The 14,144-nt window shown below is 42.7% G+C and overlaps 1 protein-coding gene across 1 annotated transcript; it reads left to right on the top strand.

Moving 5' to 3' along the window:
* The first annotated feature begins 4,972 nt into the window (after nucleotides 1–4,972).
* LOC147456423 (uncharacterized) lies at nucleotides 4,973–5,443 on the top strand. Its single transcript, XM_086515475.1, has one exon. It carries the CDS (start codon nucleotides 4,973–4,975, stop codon nucleotides 5,441–5,443), a length of 471 nt encoding a protein of 156 aa, XP_086371601.1.
* Nucleotides 5,444–14,144: the final 8,701 nt, after the last annotated feature.

The following is a 14,144-nucleotide window of genomic DNA, read 5'->3' as shown; positions in this document are numbered from 1 at the left end:
TGAGGGAATTGATGTTGTGTTTTCAAGTGTAAGCTTGGTGCTTGAAGCTTCCATCTTCTTTGCACAAGCAAGTTATTGAAGGAACACAAAGTATTGTATTGGAAAATGTCTCCCTTGATGGGGGAAACCTATGATACAAAGCCTTTTGGAGACAGGACTGGCTCCATGTAAATCCAGTCCTCAACTGTTGTCAATAGCTTAATTTCTCTCTCTTTTTGATGTATTGTTCATGCCTATCTAACTAGGTGTTATGCTTTTGTTGCTCTCTCCATCCAAGCACTCTTGCTATGCTCATTAGGAATCTATTCTTAATGAAATGCTCACTATGTCTATGCTATTTTCCGCTACACACAAGTTACTAGACCATTAAATGTTACATTGGTATTAGAGCACAAGGTTTCCCTTTTCTTGCTCAAGAAGAGAGGTCATGTAGCTAACTATAAATGGTTGGTATTGTTAATTGAAATTGAGTGATTACAATAGGGATTTTCAAGCCTTGCAGTGCGCCTGCTTTGTGCAGATAACGGGGCATCACTGTTGAGAGCTATGGTCTTAATAGTGGAGTCCTACCGGGCTTGCCTATGGCTTATTGCCTATGGCTTAACCACAATTGAGCTATTAGAATCTTGACAGGAGCCGGTACTATTTTTGTGGTGAAAGGCCCTCTCTTGTATTCCTTGCAATTAATGATATTTGAGCCATGGGTACAGGAGCTTGAGTGATTATCTAAAGGGGTTAAGAGGAGTATCAACTAGGGCTTGAAGTGCCAAAGTACACTTAAAAATTTTCCACCTAAAAGTTGTTTGAATGGCTAACAATATTAAAGAGAATTAAATTAATGTTGATAACTTTGATTTGGCTAATGAACAGGCTACTAGTGATGCCCCTATGCTTGTTAATTACCTTGTTACTAGGCTTCCACAAGCCATGGGCAATTCATCCCTCCAAAGTGAAGTGCAACGGCAGCTACGTGCTCATGGGATTCTCTAAACTCCCCACCAAGAAGAGAGAGTACCTAGGAATCCTCCTTGTGAGACTTCCAAAAGAGGCCTCTCTCCGACAAGGAAAGAAGAAGAGGATCCGTACGAAGGGCTCTAAAATCTACTACTTGACGATGCATCTCCTTCCCAAAGGAGAACTCAAGTTTCAATGGTAAAGCCCCCATCAAAAAAATGAGAAAGAAGTGAGTATTCTATCACCTCGGTGGAGATGGATCCACAAAGACAGCGGGGAAAACGCTCTTCAACACCCCCTAAATGGAGAATGCCATCCCACACTTCTCCACACCATAATTCAAAGAGGGACGACAAAAAACAAGAGAAGAAAAAGGCGATAAAGAGGCACCCTCTTCTCCATCTTTTTCATCCTCTTCCTCTTATGAATAAAGTGATGGTGTAGACAAGGAGGAACAAGGGAAGAAAAATGCGAGAAAGAGGTCACCCTCTTCTCCATACTCCTCAAATTCTTCCTCTTCTGAAGGAAGTGATGGTGCAACTTTTGAACCACCAAAAAGAAGAGGCCGTAGGAAATCCTATGCCGCGTGGAAGAGGTCATCCAATATCAAAAAGTTTAAAGAGGGAGGAAAGAACATCTCCTTCCTTACCTATTATAACACCTTGGGTGCTACGGAAAAAGTCTTGGCCTTCATCGAACAATTCGATGCGGCGTTTGGAGATGAGGGCTTCACGGAGTCCTCCAAGCTACGCCATGTAGCTATGCATTTTCAAAAGTCTGCCAGGCAATGGTGGTCTAGCCTACGGGCAAACGGTGAAACTCCACGACCATGGAAAGCTTTAAGAGCTTCCATCCCCGGGGAGGTCACCTAATAAAAATGTAGCCTATCACGTGAGTTCAACAGAAGGGTATTTAAAGTTCTTGAAACTTACAGAAATATATATACAGAAGGGCATTATTTTTTCAAATTTGAAAAAAACTTACAGATTTTAAAAGAAAAGGGTACATTATATTCCTAACAAAATTCATAGATAAGGGGTTTTACAAACATGTCTTGAACGCACGTGATATGGTAGTTTTACACATAGTGAACCCCCCGGGCTTCCATCATGAAGCAGTTTTTGGTTACCGATGCCAAAGACAAAGTACTCACTGAATGGTAAAGCTTGAAGCTACGAATCTATTCACAAATATGTAGACAAGTTTTGGGACTTACATCTCAAAGCCATTGTCTTCAAACATGGATTTTGGAGAGCAAAAACAAAAATTTTATGCAGATTGAACTGACAATATGGTGGAGTATGTCAACTTTCAAAGGCCACGTACCATATCCACGATCATACACCACACCATGGTGACCTCACGAATCAATTTTCAACAAGGAGCTAAGAGAAATCTTAAGCCCACGGAGAACAAGGACCATAATAACGAGCCCAAGGGGAAGGAAAATGTTCAAAAGTCTCATAAAGGCAATGCCAACAACAACAAAGCTAGGGAGAAGGGAGTTTATAAAGGCAAAAATAAACTCTCTCCCGAACAGCTTGAGCGTTATCTTAAAGATAACCGTTGTTTCAAGTGTGGGGAGCAAGGGCATGCCTATCGTGCTTGTTCCCACAAGAATACACAAAATGAGCTTCCTAGAGCTACCTTGGTCCAAATCCAAGAAGAGGATGCTCACCACAAAGGATCTCCTCTATGCCATGTTTGGGGAAAGGAAACAGAGCATGATGCTTTTATTCTCTTGGACGTTGGTTCTAATCATAATTTCATGTCCACAGAGTTGGCCACCAAGCTAGGCATCCAAGCCTATGAGATGGGAGATGTTCTACCCACCGATGGTGTGTTCAAGGGGCAGGAAGCCTCAGTCATTCCCTCAATTGGGAAATTGAGGCTCCATGTCCAAAGCTATGTGGACCTGGAGTACTTCTTTATCTCTCCTCTCAAGCACGAGGGTGTAATCCTAGGGGCACCATGGTTTGATCGCATGGCTGCCAATGTTAAATTCCCTTAAAGGAAAATCTACTTTAGGTTCAAGACAAAAGATATATACATAGATGTTAAGGAGTTGAATAACACCATACCCATTGTACATATGCAAGATTTCAATAACTCAATAAAGAGCTCTATTTTCGTGTACATTATTTTTGGTAAAGATTCTCAAAATGAATCTAATGCTTTAGCAAAAGAAAATATAAACAATCACAAGGAATTAGAGTTATCCAATTTTCTCAAGAGATTTCAAGATGTTTTTATTGACGACATCCTTTGTGAACTACCTCCTAAACGAGGCAATGATGACCATGCAATTGAACTCTTCTTCCAGGAAGTTCACTGCCTAATAAACCTCCTTATAGAGTTTCTCAAGCTCAACAAGAGGAGATTATGCGGCAAGTGCATGAGTTAGTTGAGAAGGGCATGGTTAGGCCTAGCTCATATCAATTTTGTTCACTCGTGTTAGTAGTGCAAAAGAAAGACGGCACATATTGTATGTGTGTCGACTATAGAGCACTAAATAGAATAACATTGACATATATAGAAACCGTCATGGAAGCGCAGGGCTTTGGACCTTGCCTATGTCGGTTAGTACGCATATTGGGGGCTGGAAGCCAGTTAGAGCTCCTATTCAACGATAGAATTGTGGGCTCTTTTGAGGTCAAAAGGTCTATTAAGCAGGGATGCCCTCTGGCCCCCCTACTTTTCGCCATAGGATCACATCCTTTGATCACGACGCTCGAAGCTAGTGCAGAACGAGAGGAGCTACAAAGCCTTGCTTTGCCGGGAAATAGCCAACTCCTAGTAATTTTTTGGGTTGTTCAATATAATTCACTCACAATTGTGAGTTTTGAAGAAAAAAAAAAGATTTCATGTAACACTTTATTCAAATTCGTGGAAAAGGACACTTTTTGCTGTCAAACTAGTGTTAAAATACGGGATACCTCTATTTGTATAAGTCGCTTCACGGCACTCCTGTCATCGCAAGTCATGATGGGAAAGCTCGGTTTCATTCCACGTTGCCACGTCGTCCTTCGTTAACCTGCTGCTGCTGCATGTCGACATTGAAACTTCTCCTCTGAAGTAGACGGTCTGCAACATCTGGACTCTCCTGTGAGCTGGTCATTTGAATGGCCATAGATACTTATGGGGATATTAATCCACATCATCTAGCTACGTGTCATTCTAATTGGCACAACGGCCCGCACCCCAATGAACGTCGCACGGCTTGTAACTGCCTCATCCTTTTGTATATAACTGCACCTTCTCGGATCAATACACAAACACTTCTTGCCATCGCCTTCTTGTCTCTCTCTCCTCTAGCTTAACAGCCGTTCTCTCTCTCTCTCTCTCTCTCTCTCTCTCTCTTCTCTACATGGTATCATCGCAACGACCAGAAGATCCTACCTCTTCTTCTGTGCGGAGCCCACCCATACAACCTCCTCCACCTTGTTTGCAGCAGTGGGCAACAAGCCTGGTGATGGTTCTTTTGGCAGCCCTCCAGCGAGCCTGCAAGGCCCTCAACAGAGCCTCATCCCGACTCCCAGGCGGTGGCACCGCCTACCGAGGCCATCCCATGCGAGCCCTTGCACAGCCTCTTGATGCTGCTGCCTGCGATAGGGCCCTTTTCTCCGACCACCGTGCTGCGGTGAACAAACCCGCCCAAGCACAACCTCATGCTGGCGCTGTCGACCCTGGCGCACCCCTGCATGCCTTTGACGGACCTTCTGCTGTGGCGAGGTGCTCCGCTTTCAAGCCTAAAGGCCCTGTGGCTGCTCATTACATCCTGCGTCAGTCTCTCCATGAGGCGTAGCCCTTGCTTGCAGCCTCATCATACCACGCCATGCCCCTCGCCAAGCCTCTGGCTCTACTGCTGCTATGGGCGACGAACCTCATCATGGTTCTACTCGAGGCCCTAAGGCAAGCTCTCCATAACTTCTGCGGAAACTCAACAGAGGCAAGGTGCTCCACCTTCAAGCCCGAAGACCCCGTGGCTGCACACACCCTGCCTTGCAGCTCCTAGCTTATGGAGCAGACACTTTGTGCCGACGCAGTTACTCGCCCTTCTTCATATTGTCCAACAACATGCGCCAATGATGATGATGCAACCATCATTGACGCATACTTGCCGAACCTGGCTGTTGCGGAACTTGCAGTGGATGCAGAACCCACGTTTGCTTATGTGGCAAGCCCAGCCAAGGCACATTCTGCAAGCACGCTGATGGAGTCTGTCATAGCCCAGGAAACCTATGGCGAGCTCTTGCCTGCGCACACAGTGCCACCTGTTCATGGTGAATCCTTGGCTCGTGCCATTCGCCATGCGCATCTGCATGCCTCCTACGCCGCCACCTCTGCGGCCATCATAGTTGTCAACCTTGCTGCAGTCGACGTTTCTGCCACACCATCTGCAGGCTACTCTGTTGCAGCCTCATCATGCGACCTCAATACTGGTTCACAAGCCCTTGCTGAGCTCCAACCTATAGGCACCTATGAGTAAAGTTCACTACCTTGTCTCCCGCAAGCACACGGACATCTACCTTGCTACTAACCACATATCTCGCTTCATGCAGAACCCCGGTGCATTAAGCATGCAAATGCTCACTCATTATTTGTGCTACCTTCATCAACCTCAACCATTTGAGCCATTCAATCATGCTATAGCCACTTTCCCAACTGCCTCTCCATTAAACTCATGCTTTCACTTCTCTTGGGGGGGCGAATGTGCAATGACCAAGCTCGTGAGATCATTCATGCTACGGATCTGAAGAAGCCTTTCAAAGCTCCACCAAAGCAGCAATCAAAGTTGCTAATCTTCTTCATTACGAAGTCGGACCTTGATCCAGGTTGAAGACCTCGGAAGTCACACCAAGAATAATTCCATACGCATATTGTATTTTTCCAAAGCATGTAGACCTATCTAATGACCACATCACACTATGCACACATACATGCCTCTGTATGGACGATGTGTCTTCTGGAGGCGCATGTAGACCTATCTAATGACCACATCACACTATGCACACATACATGCCTCTGTATGGACGATGTGTCTTCTGGAGGCGTATGGGGATATTAATCCACATCATCCAACCATGTGTCATCCTAATTGGCACAATGGCCCGCATTCCAATGAACGTCGCACCGCTTGTAACTGCCTCATCCTTTTGTATATAACTGCACCTTTTCGGATCAATACACACACACTTCTTGCAATCGCCTTCTTGTCTCTCTCTCCCTCTGGCTTCACAGCCGTTCTCTCTCTCTCTCTCTCTCTCTCTCTCTCTCTCTTCTCTACAATAGTGTGAGAGAAGGGAACTCACAGAGAAGATGAGTGAGAGAGAGATGGATAGGCAAAGCCAAGAAGGCGATGGCAAGAAGCGTATTTGATTGATGACTAAGGATACAGTTATATACACGTGAGTAGGTAGTTACACGATTCATGGGGTTGTGGGCCGTTTGGCATCTGATCACGTGTGCAGGTTGCTGACTGGTGTGATGACATGGATTAATCATCTAGCAGATACTAAGTTGGGTTCATCAAGATGATCAGATGTTGCCCTCAAACGTGAACAAGTGTAAAAGAATATCCTGATGCGCCAGGCCGTCAATCCAAACACAATGAGGCACACAGACAATGCAGCTTACAAACTGATGGTAATGAAATGTGACTCGTATTGGGAGCTTGCTAACAGAAGTGAGATGACGCGCAATCGCGTGTCAGCGCACTCCACAGACACCTCCTCCGATCGTAGGTCCCATGTGTAGAAGCGCTTCTGCCTTTCTGATTCACTCCATGCCAAATACAGCACTGGCAAGAAGGACACAAAGCTAAGCAGGTGTTGCATACACCAAATGCCGCCATCATAACCAATTGCTGCTGCACGCGCTGTGATCATTGAACTGGAAGAACGAGCTCATGAGGGTTGACCTGCCTGCCCGCCATCTCCGCTCCATGATAACCAATAGAAACTTTGGAAATCCGGGACCAGCAAATGCAAACAACACAGAAATGGCCGTGCTGATAATTATTGCAGCAAAGCCTTGGATGTCGGTTGCCGGACCCTTTTCCATTGTGAACGTCGTGGAGTGTCTCCACAAGAAGTTGTAGAGTGATGTTCTTGCATGGATTTGAATGACGTTGAGGAAAGAGGATTGGCTGGAGTTGGAGAGGACTAATGAGGGTACATTTCTGGTGCAAATTACTACACTTTTGTTGTTCAATTGGCGAGGAGAATACATGAATTCACTAGTGTTTCCACCTTTGGAGAAGATCCAGTTACTCTTGCGACTTATAATTTGATGGCACAGCTTGTGCTTGACGGGTAGATGCTCACTTAATTCTGCACTGCAAGAGACACCATCTATCTGGCATGTAACCACCTACATGTCAAAAGATTTCGGAGAGCCTCTAAGCTGCTTAGGTCTACAATTAGAACTTAACACTAGTTCTGTAATTGGACACTTAAGTGTCATGAGACACTAAAGTGTTCTATTTTTTGACCAAGTTTTGGCAATTTATTTGTTAAGCTAAAAAGAAGTTTTTAACACCTTCCTTCTACCATAGATTGGTTATGAGGGAAAGAAGACACTGGTTTGTTCTCCATATCAAAATACAATTTGTATGGAGAAAAATCCAGTGTTCTAAGACATAAATTTTAGTGAAATTTCAATCTGTTTTGCCAAAAAAAATTCCATAAAATGATTATATCTTTTTGTAGAGATGGCCCGTTTTAGGTTTATAAAAGCCAAGTGTGAGCAATTAGTGTTACAAAACAATGGAATGCACTTTAAAGATAAGTTTTCAAGTCACATGCAAGCTATAGACATAATTTCATACTTGAGCACGTGTTGAATAATTGAGAGCATAATTTTGGTATACCAAAGGTCCCCTCATGAAATTGGTACTATTCTAGTGCAATTTGACGACTACAAATGACTTTATATGTTTAAATCAAGAAACTACGTATTTTTTGGGCTCCCTAACTCAATTAAATCTCGTTGCTTGAACTCTATCTTGAATTCTTTATCATGCAAAAACTCTTGAAAAACTTGAGTTCTCCATAATAACATTGAAACCAAGGTTTTAAACACCCCAATTGTGTATGTATCACGTAGTTTGATACATTTAATTGATCTACATGAAGAGTTTGATATTATTTGAAGTTTTGAATGCTTAGGTTTCAAGAATGAAAATATGAAAGTTTTTTCTTATGCAGTTTTAAATATTTAAAATGATCCAATAATTGTTGCATACCAAAGTCCTTCTATTTGCCACCTTGAGTGCTCCTTGGAAAGGACAAGCAATTTATTACTTTCTAAAACTCACAAATACATCAAAAACATATTTTTCTTTGTACACAACGATATGCTTGAAATGACCATATCAAACACATGGAACTTTCCATTATATTATATACTCCAAAGTCAAATTTTTTGCACATGAAATTTTCGATTATCTATAGCAAAATTGTGAAAGAGTCCCTTAAAATTTTCTACGGGGTCGTTTCATTTTTTCTTGAGCTTATAAAGGCGATTTCTTCAAAGCGTCAATCGCAGTTTTACAAGGGTCAACTTGATGAGTACAGTTTTTGATCATGATAGATTCTAAAATGCAAAGTTATATTTTTAAAAGACTCTCTATCTAATATATTTAAGCATATCAAGAGGATTCCCTTAAATAAACCGTCTAATGCAAGTAACATTTAATTTGAATTTGTTACAAAAGGACACTTAAAGTGTCTTGTTTTGGTACTGTTTTGGTACCAAATTAGTGTTAAGCCTTTCCACACCACTCCTGCATGAATTAAATATACTTGGTTTACTACAGACACACAAACCTTCATAGCAAATGGTGAAAATTTTAGACTCTGTACTACTAGAATCGGCGCTTGCAGCCACCCAATCCGCTAACAGTACTGCCTCCTTTTCACATTCTTCAAACGGACTTATAGCATTGGACCACTTGTCACTCATAACACCACGCGTTTCCAGGAACTTTGCAGTGGTTATTCCCGAATTATCATCTCTCAACACACTAACATGTTACCGCGCTGACTATTGTTTGGGGAGCTGAAACGAGTACATGTTGTTGCAGGTAGAAGGCCATAGCAGGCATCCAAATGGGACCGGAAACCTAAAATAGAATGCTTTGGTGGGCACAGCCGAATGCCTTCATGGACATTGATGACCATGGACAGCTCGTCTGAGATGCCGGTGATTGGCTGAGGGATAGACCGAGAAGTGCTGTTGATGAGGAAAGCTGGGATGGCGTTGACAAGCATGGTGGATGTGTCCGCGGAAGATGTATTGCAGCTAGGAGAGCTGCAGTACATCTTCTGCGGGAGTAGAATTAGCCGGCCATGTGTTGCTCGGTTTGGATGCCTGTGTGACAACGAGAGGCACCATATAGCCCTCATCGCAGGTTCTACCGAACGGGCATGATCGGAAGATGATGGTCCACATGGAGGCTTCAATGGTGCCTGTGCCTTTGATAAATTTTTTTATTTTGTAGGTTGCAGAGGAGAGATTCTGAAGAGCCTGTGTGACATCGATAGAGGTAGTGTTTGCACTAGTGATTCCAGACGTTGCCCATATTCTATTATTCCTGACCAGGGAGTCCATCTCTTCGGCTTTCAGCGGCCCTGCAGCCCAAAAAAACCTCTCAATGGTGGAGTCGTGCCAGGAAGTGTTGGCGAGCGTCCACCATGCCTGCTGGTTCGGGCCTCGGCTGAGCTTCGCCACTGCGATCATCTCCGTTGCATTCGGTGTGAATCTGCCAATCCCCATGGCGCTCATGTCCTGGGCGTCCTCATCTCCCCGCTCGGCGACACGCACCAACTGCGGAAAAACATCAATACATGTATGATAACCATTCTTGCAACTGTGGAAGAATACGCCACTCTGTAGCGGGGAGAGAGGTATAAGCAGGCATGCTAGAATAGCTAGCAGAATCTGATGATACGACATTGATCTTCTGAAAGAGGTGCTTCTGCGCATCAATAGAAACAATGCGGCCGCATGGACTGGCTCAGTGTTAGAAAAAAACTGGGGTATAGTGTACTAAAATCACAAAATCTCGGTTACATTTCGAGGTTGCTTTGAAGAAAACCGGCAAATTTACACGTTTTAGTGTAAATACTTCAAATTTTGACCTAATAACCGGTAAAATTTCAACTTTGCCCTTATTTTCTTCGGTTAGGAAAAATGTATTTTTCTAGCCTTGGACTGGCTACTATAAGTGTTGCGTGGTTATGTGTTAATTTGTGTGTGGAGAGAGAGAGGGAGGAGAGAGGCCCCAAGACTCCAAAAGAGCTGACTGTCAAATTACCTTTCGAGTTTGCAAATTTGCACGTTGGAGCCGGTTTGGCCATTCATAATAGCACCGTTTTGTCTGTCCACAGGACTAAAGAACACGGGGTCTTTAATGAAGACCTCGTCATGGGGTCGACGATAGAGGTGACAAGCGCGCATCTCGAGGACGATCGATGGCCAACAAAAACGTGGGGCCAACGCCCGGCCGACGACTCCAACCCACAACCTAGGCCATGACAGCAAGATGAGCTAACCACGTAGACGCATGCATTTCGTTGCAATCAAGGCGCAAAATAAACCCTATATGGTAAACTCACGCAGACAAAAGTAAACTCGGACACATCCGTTTAAAATCGGACGGCTAAGTTTATCTTTGCTTTTGTGCGCACACTCCCTTGCCATGGATCCCCTGACGGGGTCTTCATTGAAGACCCCGTGTCACGAGAACCGAATAATAGAGATAGACAGCAAAATAGAGGAAGAAATCTTTGTATTGATAGTGTTTGATACAACAAAGGAGCAAAATATATATGGGCGCACTCCGTTGTACGGAGCTCGAACCTCCCGACCACCCCCGTGCTTCAATTCGCTTGCATGCAACGTCTCACTCGCACTCGCACTCGCACTCTCACTCGCACTCGCAGAAGAGAGATTGGTGAATCCCCCCAAACGCACCACCCGTCCTTCTATTCTCCTCCAAAAGCCTGCGACCTCTTAAAATAGTCGCTTTTCTATTTTTGGCGTTTTGGTCGACTCGCCTTGCGCGCCAATATACCTACGAGAACAAAGTTAAAAAAACGTGATCGCGAAGCGATCCGTAGAGGTTAGTTTTTTTTTTTTCAGCTGTCTTCAACTGAACAGAACTCCCAAACGGAGCCAAAACAGCCCAAGTCCGTATCATACAATCTTGTTGCCCTCGCTGCGCTCTTCGACGGCTATGTGATGGAAAATTTCCATAGCCTGCTCCGATTTGCTGAAAATCAACGTGCAAAACAGCATTTTCTACAAAAACGATGCAAAAACAACAAATCCAACTTTTGTCTTAATCTTTGGCCTTCAACGAGCATCAAAACATCAAAATCTCTAAAGACTCAAAGAACCAAAGTTGTTCCTTATAACGCAGGCTTCAATCGCGTCATACATCACTTTTTCAAAATCCCACGTTAACGCCTTCAAAAATGCCCCAGAAAGTGCCTTCCGGATCAAAAAATTTTATCGGACGAAAACAATCCACACATCCTTCTACACAGTGGACTAACTTTAAAATGACAAAAACTTCCTAAAAAACAAAATTTATTACTAAAACACCTCAAAATCAAGTTTTGTTACAATCTCCCCTTTTCAAAATTAACTCTGTCCTCAGAGTTGGAAGGAGGGAAATTCGCTTTGCAAAACACTAAGATCAACCCAAGATGCATCCTCTGCTGGATAGTTCTGCCACTTAACCAAAACTTCCACAATGTCTCTATTTCTCAAATGTTTGACACGCCTATCTAGCACTAAATCTGGTTCTACTGTCAATGTTCCATCATCTTTCAACTTAGAGTTGTCCTGTAAAACATGGTGCACGTTAGGAACATACTTTTTCAATAAACTCACATGAAATACAGGATGCACTTTGACATGAGAAGGCAATTCCAATTTGTAAGCTAATGAACCAATGCGCTTCAAAATTTTAAATGGCCCAGCAAATCGTGGAGACAATTGCTTATCCTTCCCAAGAATTAAATGAGACTTCTCGGGAATAACTTTTAAGAAAACCATATCCCCAGTTTCATACTCCACAACCCGATGTTTCTTGTCATAATACAATTAATGTCTCTTTTGGGCTTCTCTAATATTCCCCCTGATTTTGGCCAACTCGTTATCCATTTTTTCAAGCATCTCACGTGACAGTTCTACCTTATTCCTTGAGCTAAGAAAATTTATAGGTGTGGGACACTTATAGCCATACATTGCTTCAAACGGGGTCATCCTAATAGATGAATGATATGAACTGTTGTATGCAAATTCAACCAAAGGCAAATATTCATTCCAATTAGATTGGTTTTCATTGACATACATTCGTAATATATCTTCTAAAATACGATTCACTCTCTCCGTTTCCCCATCGGTTTGAGGATGAAAAGCAGTAGACATGCGTAACTGGGTACCTATAGAGTCAAAAGTCGCTCTCCAGAAATATGAAGTGAACTTAGAATCTCTGTCAGACAGTATGCTCTTGGGCATGCCATGCAAACGAAATATCTCTTTCACAAACAAGCGTGCAATGGTCAAATTAAGCAGTGTCAGTTATTTTCACGGGAAAGAAGTGAGCCTGTTTTGTGAGTCTATCTACTACCACAAAGATCGAGTCATACCCTCCACGAGTAGTAGGAAGTCTAATAATAAAGTCCATGGATATAGACTCCCACTTCTGTAAAGGAATGTCTAAGGGTTGAAGGTCACCAGGCATCCTCTTATGTTCAATTTTAACTTGTTGACATTGAAAGCATTCACGCACATAATTCTTAACATCCAATTTCATACGTGGCCAAAAGAATGAACTTTTAATCTTTTCATATGTCTTACTCAATCCAGGATGACCAGAAAAAGGTGAGTTATGACACTCATGCAGAATTTGACTCTTAAAAGCAGAATTTGCAGGAATACACAAGCGGTCATAATAATACAGATTTCCCTTATACAAGTGATATCTGTTCTCATACATCTCACCAATATTCTCACGCAAGAATTGCAAAATAAGCATGTAAAAAGAATCGTTTTCAACTTCGGCATGTATCTCATCAACCAAATTGGATCGCACAACAGTCAACAAATTACACATGGGCCTACGACTCAATGCATCTGCAACTTTATTTTCTTTCCCACACAAATACTTCAAGTCAAAATCATACTCAGCCAACAATTCAATCCATCTCCTTTGTCTGTTGTTTAACAATGGCTGCGTGAAAATATACTTCAAACTTTGATGATCAGTACGCAATTCAAATTTGACACCAAGCAAAAGATGACGCCAATGTTTCAATGCATGAACAACAGCAAGCAATTCTAGATCATGTGTTGCATAGTTCAATTCATGTCGTCTTAATTTCCTAGACTCATATGCAACCACTCTTCCTTCTTGTGTCAAAACACACCCTAGTTGTTCACCACTAGCATCACATGACACAACAAACGGTTTGCCCATCTCAGGAACTTTCAAAACACAATTTTCTGCTATTTTAGCCTTCAAGGTCTCAAAAGCAGTCTCACAGGTAGAAGTCCACACAAAACCCTTGTCTTTCTTGGTCAATTCGGTCAAAGGACTTGCTATCTTAGAGAAATCTTTAATGTGTGCTCTCTCATATTGTGCTAGACCCATAAGGATTCTCACATCCCTTAATGACTTTGGTGTTGGCCACTCCACAATAGTCTTAACTTTGTCAAGGTCAATGTGAATCCCCTCTTTAGAAATCACTCTTCCCAAATACACAATCTGATCCTTTGCAAAAGTACACTTACTTGCTTTGGCATACAATTTATGTTCACGCAAAACCTCAAATGTTTTCTTTAAGTGCAATGCATGATCTTCTTCATTCTTAGAATACACAAAATTATCATCCAAGAATACCAGAATGAAGTGATCAAGGTACGGGTGAAAAATATTATTCATTAAGCACATGAAAGTTGCTGGTGCATTAGTCAAACCAAAAGCAAGAATTGAACTGTAAATTCATAATGCCCATAACGTGTACGAAAAGCAGTCTTTGGAATGTCCTCGACCTTAATGCGGATTTGATGGTAGCCAGAACGAAGATCAACCTTTGAAAATATTGTGGCACCACTCAAATGGCTAAGCAATTCATCTATGTGAGGAAGAGGATATTTGTTCTTAATGGTCTGTT

Source organism: Adiantum capillus-veneris, chromosome 6, assembly GCF_014529385.1.
Source record: "Adiantum capillus-veneris isolate H3 chromosome 6, ASM1452938v2, whole genome shotgun sequence".
In the NCBI taxonomy this organism is placed as follows: domain Eukaryota; kingdom Viridiplantae; phylum Streptophyta; class Polypodiopsida; order Polypodiales; family Pteridaceae; genus Adiantum; species Adiantum capillus-veneris.
Note: the sequence above shows the minus strand (reverse complement) of the source record. Positions and strands in the feature narration are given on the sequence as shown.